At 36.8% G+C, this 12,395-nt stretch overlaps 1 protein-coding gene and 1 long non-coding RNA gene across 2 annotated transcripts; both read right to left on the bottom strand.

Moving 5' to 3' along the window:
- Positions 1-674: 674 nt before the first annotated feature.
- Positions 675-5,314, bottom strand: LOC137933732 (uncharacterized). The gene is made up of 2 exons (XR_011109134.1): positions 5,174-5,314; positions 675-1,154 (listed from the first exon to the last, which is right to left on the bottom strand). It is a non-coding gene; the product is annotated as an uncharacterized lncRNA (long non-coding RNA).
- A 2,230-nt stretch (positions 5,315-7,544) lies between these two features.
- Positions 7,545-12,281, bottom strand: LOC137933721 (kunitz-type serine protease inhibitor A-like). Its single transcript, XM_068777752.1, has 4 exons — positions 12,077-12,281; positions 10,208-10,399; positions 8,758-8,845; positions 7,545-8,043 (listed from the first exon to the last, which is right to left on the bottom strand). The coding sequence occupies exons 1-4, from the start codon at positions 12,273-12,275 to the stop codon at positions 7,884-7,886; spliced, it is 639 nt and encodes a 212-aa protein (XP_068633853.1). The 5' UTR covers positions 12,276-12,281; the 3' UTR covers positions 7,545-7,883.
- Between the last annotated feature and the right edge of the window lie 114 nt (positions 12,282-12,395).

Here is a 12,395-nt window from a genome sequence, read left to right as displayed (position 1 = left end):
TTGTTTTGTGTTGCCGTATTTACGTGTACAGGCAGTGTTAAATAAGAGATTGTATTGAACTCACGTCTAATTGTTTACCTTTTAACTACAAGAGACTTGAAAGCAGGCTGCAATTCGGTCTACAACTGTCGCTATAGTACGCAGATTGGTAGACGAAGGAAAGCAACCAGCGTAGTTCAGCGATTTGGGAAGATAAAGTGGCAGTGGCAGCCCACATAACTTGCAGAGCTGATAGCCACTTGGGATTCAAAGTTCTGGGGACCACAGATCGGTAAACACAGCGCGGACGTAGATATAGACAGGATAGACTTTGACTCTGTGTTTAGCACTAATCATTGTAACATAACTCCTGAAGATGCCCCGTGGAAGGGTGAAACACGTAATGAGTAATTTGGCGGTGGCGGTTGTGTGATTCGCATTGTTTGCCACATACGCATTTATCAGCGGGCTGGCGGGCGGTGCACTTTGTTGCACGACTACCACTGCATGTGCGGAAGTGGCTAAATATTGGTCCTTTTCTTACTTAGAATGGACTTCCGCGAGGCGAGTAACGCCTGATTCCATTAAATAGGATAGAATTCTCTAATTAAGTGTACAGTTGTAATGGTGATGAAAATGCTGACGGTGGTGTTTCATCACAAAAGTGAACGGCAGTAAATGAGAAAAAAAAACTGAATACCAATCAGAGTTGTATTGTGAATTTTACAAAGTTAATACTCATTTAGGATTTTTTCACTTGACATCTAGAGCATATCGTGGTTGAGGTTGTATGAAAGATTTCCTTCAACTGTTTCATTAGAATTTTATAATTTATTTTCTTCTTTAAAAGGCTGCTGTCTTTCAATTGAGAGAAGATTTCTTTTATCTTCGGTGATAATGTCGTCGGACTGTTCATTCTTCTGTTTGCATGTTGTTTATTTTTCTTCACCTCCCGTTCACCCTGTTTAATATAACTTACCGTTAATATATTTAACAATGTCTTGTAAATTTAATAATATTCCAGTTTTATTGATGTAGAAAATATGATATATCGATATTTAATACGGCGAAGTTTGACCAGTGACACGATACGCAAACTTTCTTTTCGGTAATTTTATTTTCAAAAATTTCGATTCTGGATCGCCATTTGAAACCTTGCCACCACATACCGTACACTGAAATGAAATAAATCATATCTTAGTTAACTAATAATCGTCTAGCCCAGTTTTTCCCAACGTGGGGCCCACGGTGGATAAATTAATTATTAAGAGGGCAAATCAAATATGTACTGGACACGTGTTCAATCCTTTCGCTTAGTATCATCAACGGTTTAAGCTCAGGGAGTATTCCTCGTGTTTTAGTGAACCAGGCCTGGATCAGATCGTGGTCCACCTCTTAGCCGAAAACCCGAATTCGGAGGATTCAGAGGAAATTTCAAATCATTTCTCGATTTTTGTAATATATAAACATGTTACAAAAACAAACAAGTAAAACAGTGTTTAATAAAAATGCAAAATAATGTAAACATAATTGTAAAATAGAAAAATAAGAAGGCGATGTATGAAAGAGAAATAGAACGAAAGTGAAAGATAGCATGAATTGTAGAAAGAATGAATGGAATGATTGATTATGTGAACAATGACAGAAGAGAATGGAAATTAAAAAAAGACGAGATAAAAAACGACCCTGTCCTTCCCAAAGATAGGAGAACGAGAGCACCCCCCCCTCCCAATGGGGAACAAAAAAGAATCCTTTCACTTTAATATAACAATTATGTATCTTACATAGGACGTCGTAAGAATTTATAGAAAGGTTATGGTATGACATGTGAAAAAAGGTTGGCAACCTTGATCTACACATTATTTACTAATATGTCCATCATCTTCTTTTTAGATTTCATGGAATTAAATATCCGGTACACAGAAATCATTTCTGGTACAATATCAATTTGATAATAAATTCGGTACGAAAACTATTATGCAAGATGCCAAATACATATAGCCTTTTTTGGTCGTGATTTCGTAAAACCTGTAGGATTCTTCCTAGGGCCGATTTGTCTTGATGTTACCAACAGGAATCCCTAAGTAGAAGTGTGTTTATTCATTTTATTGTATTGTTTCTGTAATGTTTTTGCTTTTAGCCATAAGGTTTTTACAGCTTCATCGGAAATGAGTTCACGGAACAGAAGGGTCCGTGAACTATACTAAACTATAGCATTCGGCTTTCCGAACATGCGTTGGACACTGTGATGGAAGATGAGGCAGTTAAGACCAGGCTTACCTGGTCGAGTCTTTGTTGTAGTTTGTGTAGTGAAAATTGTAGTGCAGCGTGGACCAATCGGCAATCTAAAGAAGGATACTAATCCTACCTCGGATCGCCCAGACTGTTCGCCACGATGGGATCAGGTGGCCGATGTTATTTACGTTTCGGTCGGTGGAGAGTGTTGTACTTGGCATTTGTACATCGCACACGTTTTGTGGACGTCAGTGGATTGGTGGAAGCGTGTGGTGTGTGTCGAGTGGGTTGTGTTACCCTTGCGATAGGATCCGTAAGGCCGTTCTGGCGTTGGCAGCTGTTTTAGGTCACCGATTTAGTGTTGCGTGTTTAACACGTTCACTGCGGCTTGAGGTCGATTCAGCCTCATGGTAAACTTTGCACTGGTGCGGCGCGTAAAACTCGTGTTTTCTCTCTAGTGCGGCGGCTGTTTACACTCAACCGTATGAGGTATGACAAAGACAATAGCTTTCTTTATGTCTGCGAAGCATTGACTCAATATTGTAAAAAAATATTGATGAACATGAGGCAGAAAAGGCCTCAACCGCACTACTAGGAAGTTCAGCTTGAGGCTGATTCGATCTCAGCCGCACCAGCTGAAAGTTCTTCAAAATTGGGCCCGCAGTGAACGTGTTAAAGAGAGACATTTCAATTGAGAGTGATTTTATTTAGATTAGTAACTTCTATTTATATGTGCGAATGAGGGCGCTCCATTTGGCGTCCCTCTCGCACGTCCCTCTCGCACACTTTAAGAGGGAGTGCCGCGTAAAACAAGAGTTCGCGGGTACCCGGTCCTTCTAGTTTACGAACCCTTCCGCTCCGTGAACTCAGTACCGATGAAGCTGTAAAAGCCTTAGGGCTAACAGCATTAACATCAACAGAAACAATAGAACAATAAATAGCCAGTCCTCAGTATCTGTCTTTAGTACGCCTTACGAGGTTTCTGTAGGAGGTGCTGGAGGAGTAGCGAGTGTAGAACTCTATAAAGGGGTTGGGGTGGGAAGAGGCCTTCTCAAAGTATGCTCTTAAGCACACCTGGAAGAACTTTTGGACGGTTTATAGTTTGAGGTCATTGTGCAGGTCGATGTTACGTTGAAACCACCTCGCGCCGGTTTCAAGCCGGTTGAAGCGGTGCTGACGTGTACTGAGGTTGAAGTATGTAAGTATAAGTGCGAAGACCACACTTGCGTAAGAGAACACAGGTCTTACACAGGTCTTATAGATGAGGAGTTTATGTCTGGGAGACAGCTTACTTGAAGGGCTAAGGCAGAGATAAAGCCTTAATAATATGGCGCAAGCTTTATTTCTGATCAGATTAGTGTGTTTTGGAGTATATTCATTCCAGCTTCGCCCGTATTTATATCGATTAAAATGAAAAATTTTACGAGTATTTCTATGGAATTCCCTTTTTCGATGCCCCGCTTTCGATGGCGTAATTTTGTTGCCATAATACCGGTATAAATAAAGAATAATGTTTCTGTGAAATTCCCCTTTTCGATACGCCGCTGAATGACGTAATGTTACTCCTACAGACCCCTCTGTATATCTCTATATTTTTAAGATACCAAACACAAATATATTCGTACCAAGATTTATATCCATATATACTATAGTTTCAATGTATGCGTTTTTAATGAAACTAGTTTTTAACTGACTTCCACTCTTTGAAAGGTATATTTCTACCAAATTTCAAATATTTAAATCTAATTGTATCAGATATATTGTGATGAATCCTTATATAATTGGAAGTCACAGGATAGGTTACAGGGGTAAAACCTTTATAGAAGCGTATATCTAGCTCATTTGTCAGCAAGAACTATAAAGATTTAGGCCTATTTCCGATTATTGATTTTTCAAAAAAAATAATTGGACAGGCCAATAACATCTGGCTATATGTAGGAGGAACAGATAATAAACAAAAATTAATTCTAATATTTTGTTATACGCATTTTATAACGCTTTTTCTTATTATATTATAATAATGCTGTTTATTATTTTCGATATCATGGATTTTAAAAAAGGTATAGTACAATACCCGGCTATAAATATTGCACATCGACCTTTAAAAAGAGACAATCGCCAAATTTATTAAAGCGCGTTATCTCTGTCGCACGAAATAATCGACTGACAAAACGTCACATAAGTAGTGTGGGACAGAGATAGCACTTCACTGGTAGCTAATGGCACAACCATTCACTCCTTTATAGCTTTTATATCTATAGTCAATCATTCTGTGTAGTGTAGTGGTGTTTGTACTGGCGTGACATGTTAAAAAACTAAAATTTTCCACCAAACACAACCAACTCTAAATCAATATAGTATTAAATAAATAAACAAAATCTTGAATATGTTTTTAATGCACTGATAACAAAATTCGATCATTGCTCAGTTTCTCAGGCGACAATAATTTGCTTAAACGTGTTTTGACACGTTGTATGGAATTTTTGATCATCTGATTCAATCCCTTCATTCGTTCTTCGAACTTTGATATGAAATGATATACATGAAATACAAGATGGCGGAATTATTTTGGCGGCTATATACATTGATAAAAAATTTAAATAAAAATTCGGAAATTTCAAAATAAGCATATGGCAAAGCTAATTATTTAACAATACTAAAATTTTGATTTTGCTTAATACTAAAAAACATCCTTTTTTGTTGTTTAATTTGATACAAAATCTATATGTTTTTGTTCTAAACGCTATAATAAAATTAATCATATATCAATTTTTTTTTAAATTTGTAACGTATAATGATGTAGTGCATTTTATGTAAAGATATTTATTTATAATAGAAAATAATAACGCTGTTATTATGTTCTGTTTCATGTCATACTTCCTTTCAAAAAAAAATTTTTAGCGTATTTTCTCATTAAACTTAAAATCCATACAATTTAATATTTATCGATAATACTCACAGCACTAGCAAAATGTATACAGATTAGTATTGCCATTATCACACAGATATAATATGCAAAATATTTCACCATCTTCGATATTGAGTTCAGGTAATGAAATTTAAAAACGGAATGAAATATTTTATTTTAAATAAAACTGTATTTTATAACCGTAAAACAAAATTGAATTTGCAATTGCTAGTAAAATATAGTAATAAAAAATTATTTCCAAAAGTTAAATTTATATTTCATAATAGATTATATTGTAGTTTCATAAATCAAGGCATAACAGTGCGGTGTTAATTAAAAAAATGGAATTTAAAATATTAATAAGCAGCATAGCATTTGTTTTTGTAATCATTATATAAGTATATAACTAAACAATTAAAGGCGAGACACTTTGATCAAAAAGTTTCAGCAAATTCGTGTAAAACATATTTGCTATTTGATTATGACAGGCGCTTTTTCAATTTTACATTTACACGTACTGAATAATTTATTGCATAACAATTTGATAAAAAATTAAGATGAATTTGTTTATAAAATGTAAAATGTTTATTTATTCTTCCAAATCAATTTCATCCCCTTCAAAGTAATACTCGTCCGGTAAAACATATTTTCTCCAACACTTTTTCCAGTTCTCGTAACAATCGGAATTGTCTTTTTCTTGTATAGCTATGTATTTAAGATCTTCAATTCCGTTTTTATATCTCTAATCGTGTCAAAATGGGGCTCCGTATTTTAGTTTGCTAAATATTCAGAAATCGCACGGAAATCAGGCGAATACGAGTTTTGCAAAACGATATGTAAGGAGGTATTTGGTGCTTTTTGTTTTAAAAAATCGAGCGATTTTGACACCAACTATGACATGACGCTATTGACAAAAACACGTATAATTCGTACGATAATTAAACTTTTTACATCTGTTTTTAAAAAGTTGGAATATCATTCGGCTCAGAACAAACCATTATAAAAGATGTTTTGTGTATCAAACTCCTCAAGCTTTGAATAGTCTATGTTATACTGCATTGGTTTATCGCGACTTTTTTTTTGCCAAAAACCAGACTAATATTGTTCCGCAACCACTGATTTCATCTAATTTAAAGACGTAATGACGTGACCTTATGTGAAAACCTTAATATACCTCCGTTAAACTTACAGGACCTCCTCAGGAAAAAATTTACGGCAGAATCTTTTGATGAGTTGGCCGGTTTGTAGCATTTGTAGCATTTGTGCAGCGACTTGAAATAAAATAATGCACCAACTAATATATAATTACTAGCTGATCCCGCTAACGTTGTTTTGCAAAAAAAATAATGTTTTTAATTTGCAAGTAAAAAATAAGGGTTGATCGTAGAAGGGTAAAAATTTAGAGTTGTATGTATTTTTGTATGCTGTATCATAAAAATATAAAAACAAAAAATTTCGTTAAAAAAATTTAAATCTTTTTTTAAGGGTGAACAACTCTTATCACTTAGGGGTATGGAAAATAGATAATAGCCGATTTTCAGACCTACTGAATACGCATATAAAATTTGGTAAAAATCGGTCCAGCCGTTTCGGAGGAGTACGGTAACTAACATCGTGACATGGGAATTATTTATATAAGAAGTAAAAGCTTTAAGTGTATTTACCCATAAGAAAAATTGTAAATAATAATAAAACGCTGTCATGACTCGCAGCTGGGAGAAGAAAGATTCATAGCAAATAGTGGCAACCCTCTCCCAACTGTTTGTGTGCAGTAAACGCGAAAAAAATATCCTAAACAAAACACTAGAGATACAAATTAGAATTTAAAAAAAAATGTCTAATTTAGCTCCGTGCCACTTCTAGCTATTCAGCAAACTCACTTTTTACACGATTGAGGAGTTAAAAACGGAATCAAAAGTCTTTAAGGTTATATAAAAAACACGACCGTTTCGTGTACCAGAATAATCGTTGACAAAACTGCGCTTCATCTGGCAGAGATTACACTGAAGGAGATGAAATCAATTTGGAAGAATAAATGAAAAATTTACATTATACAAAAATTCACATTTTTGAACACAGTATTACAAAAGTGACTATATATCTATATTATATATATATATATGAATCTATATTCAGGCGTTACTTTGCGAAAGTCCATCCTATGCAAGAAAGGGACTAATATATAGCTACTTCTGCTATGCAGCAGTAGTCGTGCAATGAAGTGCACCGCCCGCCAGCCCGCTGATAAATGCGCGTGCGGCAAACAATGCGAAACACAACTACCTACAAAGATGACGACGCAAGACCACAAAGATGCCTCGTGGAAGGTGGAAACACGTGTTGAGTGAATTAGCGATGGTATATTAGTTCTTTTCTTACTCACTATATTTTCACGCCAGATATAATAAATAAAACGACAATAAGTAAATGAATTGTATGTATTTAGATAGTGGTTTTACAATATGCACAAAGTAAACTACAGTTTTAGTATGTGGACAGAATCAGATTTACGATCAAGTGCGAGGAGATTCGTTGCTTGTGTTAACTTATAATAGCATTTCTCTTGTGTCGAGTTAGTACTACTAGCCGGTAGACGAGGAATGTGTAGATGTCGCCACACTTGACAGGAGATTTGACAATTGCATTGTGGTATTATGGTACGCAGATGACTCTGCTGGTACGTTTCCTGGTATTTTTGTGAGCAGTGGCATTGACTAAGTACTCTACCACTGAGCTACCAGAGTAGAGTTACCATAATTATTCATGCCGCAATAAAATTCAATGGTATACATGTGGTGAGTGTGCGAAGGCCCTGCAATGTATTGTTGGGCGGATTCAGACAATTATTCAAACATTCGTCGCGTGTCTGAAAGTTGTTCTGGTTGCCGCCGCATCCTGAGTATAGATATCTCTTACAGGTCCTGAAAATAAGAGAGGTGGTATAATATTTGTAAGTTGGAGAGGCTCATAGCGCGAAATAGAGAGAGATTAGATCAGAGTTAGACGTCCATCTATAACATGGAAAAATGGTCATGTTCCTCGAGACTATACTCTCCACTTCCCAGCAATCGTATTGGAAATCTATGTGGACTCTTCTTCTGTTCAGCCTATAGACTTCCATCTTCAAAGCTGACACCCCCCCCCCCCCCCCGATAAACTGCCTCCGACTTCCATCGACTCTATCAAGTATCATAAGTATCATACTGCTTCTTGAAAACCATAATATGATTCGGTCTTCTCGAGTGCCCCTGTTGCCAGCCTAAGTTGAAGTCCCCTAGTGGGGGCCTTTAAGCTTAGTCACTCCATGGAAGATTCACCGAAGCGATCTAGCTCGGAGTCTCTACCAGATTCTCCCGGGAGCCTGCAAGCCTTGCTACTTTTAAAGAGGTGGTAAGCTAGACGCACTCTACCCCCTGCCACTTCATACCCGTGGAATCTGCAAATGCCATTTGGGCAGTAGTCAGAGTCCTATCGAAAAAAAAACTTATAACTCTCAAGGTTTACGTTGTAATCTTTTTAAATAGACGATATTGTTACTTATATTTTAATACTAGTCCTGGAGAGAAGATAGTGTAATAAAGTACCTATAACGTTATGCCAAATTTGATAAAAAAAAGTCAATAATAATGTCTTACTTGGTGAAGCTGTCCCATCCCCATCGATAGAAGTGTCCGAAACAATTGCCGTAGTCGAATTTAACGGAGCAATAATGGGGTATTTCCACTGAAAGAGATATTAAAAAAATTTAAAATAGTATTCTTTACCTGTAAACCTTTAGTATTTTTGTAGGAAGGCGATGAAAATGAGGAGATGAATAGAATTTGAAATTTTTAAAAGCCTACAGATTAGTCAGAAACGTAGAAATAAAGCGTTTAATAAATCTTCAAGGGAACTTCACCGTGTAAGTGTGGTGAGTCAACACGGAAATTCTTCCCGGACGCCGTCACAGCCTACCCCGTGCTCCGCAGTGTCGAGGTGGACGCGGTCTTGGTCCATCTCTTCACGGGGCACGGGAGGTTCTCTGAGTACCTTTACCGGTCCAAGCTCAAGGAGAACCCCTCGTGAACTTCTGTGAACCGGGCGTGGACCAGACCGTGGTAAACCTTGTAGCCCACTGTCCATCATTCGGAGGACTTTGGTACGATTTCGAAAGCAGGTTGAGTAATAAAATAAGTGAGGACATCATCAACTCATTAATATAAGCCAAAAAAAAGCAAAACATGTAATAAATGTAAAGAAAACTAATATAGGTAGTAGCCAAAAGCAATTAGAAATAATTATAAAGTAAATAAAACAAAAACTATGTAATCTGTGATAAAATGTAACGTAATATAGAATATAGGATAAAGTAAAAATAATGCGAAAACCAAAAGCTGTAAGGAACGAGGCGAAGGAAGTGACGCGATGAATGAACGGTAGAAAGTAAGTAAAAGAAAGATAAAAATTGTAGAATGTAAATAGAATAAAGATAGATCATGTGAAGTTTGACAGAAGAGGACGGAAATATAAAAGAAAAGAGAGTGAATCATTAAAAGATAAAAACGTCCCTGTCCCATAAATAAAATAGGGGAACGGAAGACCCCAAATAGCGGAGGCCATTAAAAAAAGGGTGGTGAGTCGACCTTCCTATAGAAAAAAGAGTGTGGTGGGTAGGTTTCGCATGTCGTATAGTTTCGCAAGCATTCCCCAATATGAATCCTATAGAAAATCAACAGTCTCTGCAAATCTGAAAAGTTTCTTAGAAACCAAAAAAATTATCACCTATAAGCCGAACATGCGGTTTTGCTAAGTCCAGTTAAGTTCCATCGAAGCCTGATCAGGTTAGTGCTACTTAAGGTATAGAACCTTATGAGTTAAGACAGGTTATGTATCCTAAATTAATGAAAGACTGTAATATTAAGTTAAACTCATGACTTCCATACGGAAAATAAGTAATGCTTGTATAGATAGAGCTACATAGCTAAATGCTGCACCATATTGTTACTCTAAATCAAGTTGGCAATGTGATAAACAAGGATGAAATGTTCAGCGTTCTTCCAGAAAAGTTTTCCTGAAAGACTATCACACAAAAAGGTAAACACTTACATATAGGGACGGAAGTGTTTAGCTTGCAATACTGTACGCATGCATCTCTGGTTTCGAACCTGTTACCATTACCCTGACAACCGCCCCAGAAGAACCTGTAGCATCGGCCCTGTTTCACGTCATAATACCATTGAATCAGATCAGCTCTGCATGGACCGGTGTCCGGTCGCAGGAAACAAGTTTTGTGACGCGCTGGAAATGTAATAAAGAATTAAATTTATCAACTATCCGTTTCTAAGAGTGGCCTTCAGCTACTGCAGGAGGGTGGTAATAAATGCAGTAGGTAAAAATAAATAATGTTGCAAAATAGAATGGTAGGGAAACCTAGAATGTAGTGGTTGAGGATGAATGTATGGCTAATGGAATGAAATGAAATGGGAAAATTGTAGAATGAAAGAAATAGTACGACAGATAAGATGATATGAAAGAGAAGAATGATAATAATTAAAAAAAAGAAATGAATAAATTACTAGAATTAAAAAGTCCCTGTCCCACACGAGATAGGGGAACAAGAGGTCACCAACAGCAGGGACCATATATATATATAAAAGAGTGGCCTTCTACCCCCTGATCCCGAACAGTGCGGGCGATCCAAGGTAGGGTCCAGATCCTTAGATCTCCACGCTGCAGTCTCAGGCTGGACACAAAACACTTTACACCTCTACAAAGGTATAGCTGCCACCTTCGCGAGAACTTCATAGTACAACTGGAGTAGGAATGTCTAGTAACATTTGTTGCAAGATCACAGAGCGGAAATGAAACTCTAAAAACCTCACTGACAATGTCTTGATCATGGGAGTCAGTCAGACGCCAACTTACTTCATTTATTAATAAAGTATTCAAATGTTATCAAGTGCCATTTTCTATGGACATATCTATTGAAACTCACCGGGTGCGTACTGGTCAGATCTGTCCGAAATAAGGTAGGCTACATTATATCGAATGGATGCACTGGATGCACTACAGACCACAGGATCACAGACAGAAAATTCGTTCCCTGACACTGACACACGCCATGTTACGGCAAACGAAGGGTTAAAAGTTCCATGTAACTAAACCTTCCTTAAGTTACATATATCATATTAGTTCTATATCTACACTAGAACCTCCTTTAGTATAACCTCTATGGGCGGGCGTGTACCACCGATGAACCACACCTGAATATCCTAACGAATAAGTGTGCCAATTGACCGTCCGCCTGTCTTACACTTAACAGACCATAAGATTAAAAAAAATAGTATAAATTATTTTTTATTATTTAATGGAATCAGGTGTTACCTTGCGGAAGTCCATTCTAAGTAAGAAAAGGACCAATATTTAGCCACTTCCGCACATGCAGTGGTAGTCGTGCAACAAAGTGCACCGCCCGCCAGCCCGCTGATAAATGCGTATGCGGCAAACAATGCGAATCACACAACCGCTACCGCCAAATTACTCAACGCGTGTTTCACCATTCCACGGGGCATCTTCAGGAGTTATGTTACACCGATTAGTGCCAAACACATTATTTTTTACTACAAATTACTCTCTGTTACTCACAGAGAAGATATCTTAGTTTTTCGCCATTATGTAGCTGATATAATTTTGATATACACTAGGTCTACCATCATAAACAGCATTTGAGTAGAATTTCCACTGTCGTGTATGACTTCTATAGGACCCTATAAAAGAATCGATTGAAATCGGCATGTATCCATCGATTTATAACAACCTGTCCACCACGTGGGTGTTGTACAAAACTCAAAAAAGCCTAACAAAATACGCAAAACATTTAGGGGGACCTGATGGACTGGTGGCGTCGCCGACGTGACTTCAATAGGAGAAACCTTGCGTCTACCAGTCCATATGCTGTTACTGCTAGAACTTTACCTTTTAATGTATTATCAATTTGCATGCAAAGAGTTTTAGTTGCAGCCGAAGTAATTTTTCTATTCGTTCTATGATAATGCGCTTTCCTCTTCCTATGCCTACAGTTCACTAAACATAACAGAATTAACAACACAGTTATGAAACAGCAATTTCTCGAACGTTTATTTATATGACTTCTCGTCCGGTTCAAATGTAACATAGTTGAAACGAACACGTTCGCGTGTTACAAAATTTTATTGTAGGTTATAAAAATATAATTTAAATTTCGAATTGAATTTAAAGTTATTGATGCGTTCAAATAAAACTGATTTTTTTTTTT

Source organism: Battus philenor, unplaced genomic scaffold (assembly GCF_028537555.1).
Source record: "Battus philenor isolate CCGP_79_NKW_IND1 unplaced genomic scaffold, ilBatPhil1.0.hap1 SCAF_1, whole genome shotgun sequence".
Lineage (NCBI taxonomy): Eukaryota > Metazoa > Arthropoda > Insecta > Lepidoptera > Papilionidae > Battus > Battus philenor.
The sequence above is the reverse complement of the archived record's forward strand: the minus strand, read 5'-3'. Positions and strand labels throughout refer to the sequence as shown.

Coding starts and splice junctions, on each gene's coding strand:
- LOC137933721 (XM_068777752.1), bottom strand. CDS start 12,275: ATGTTACATTTGAACCGGACGAGAAGTCATATAAATAAACGTTCGAGA. Junction 8,846..10,207: donor AAACACTTCCGTCCCTATAT/GTAAGTGTTTAC, acceptor TATCTCTTTCAG/TGGAAATACCCCATTATTGC. Junction 8,044..8,757: donor GGATGGGACAGCTTCACCAA/GTAAGACATTAT, acceptor TCTTATTTTCAG/GACCTGTAAGAGATATCTAT.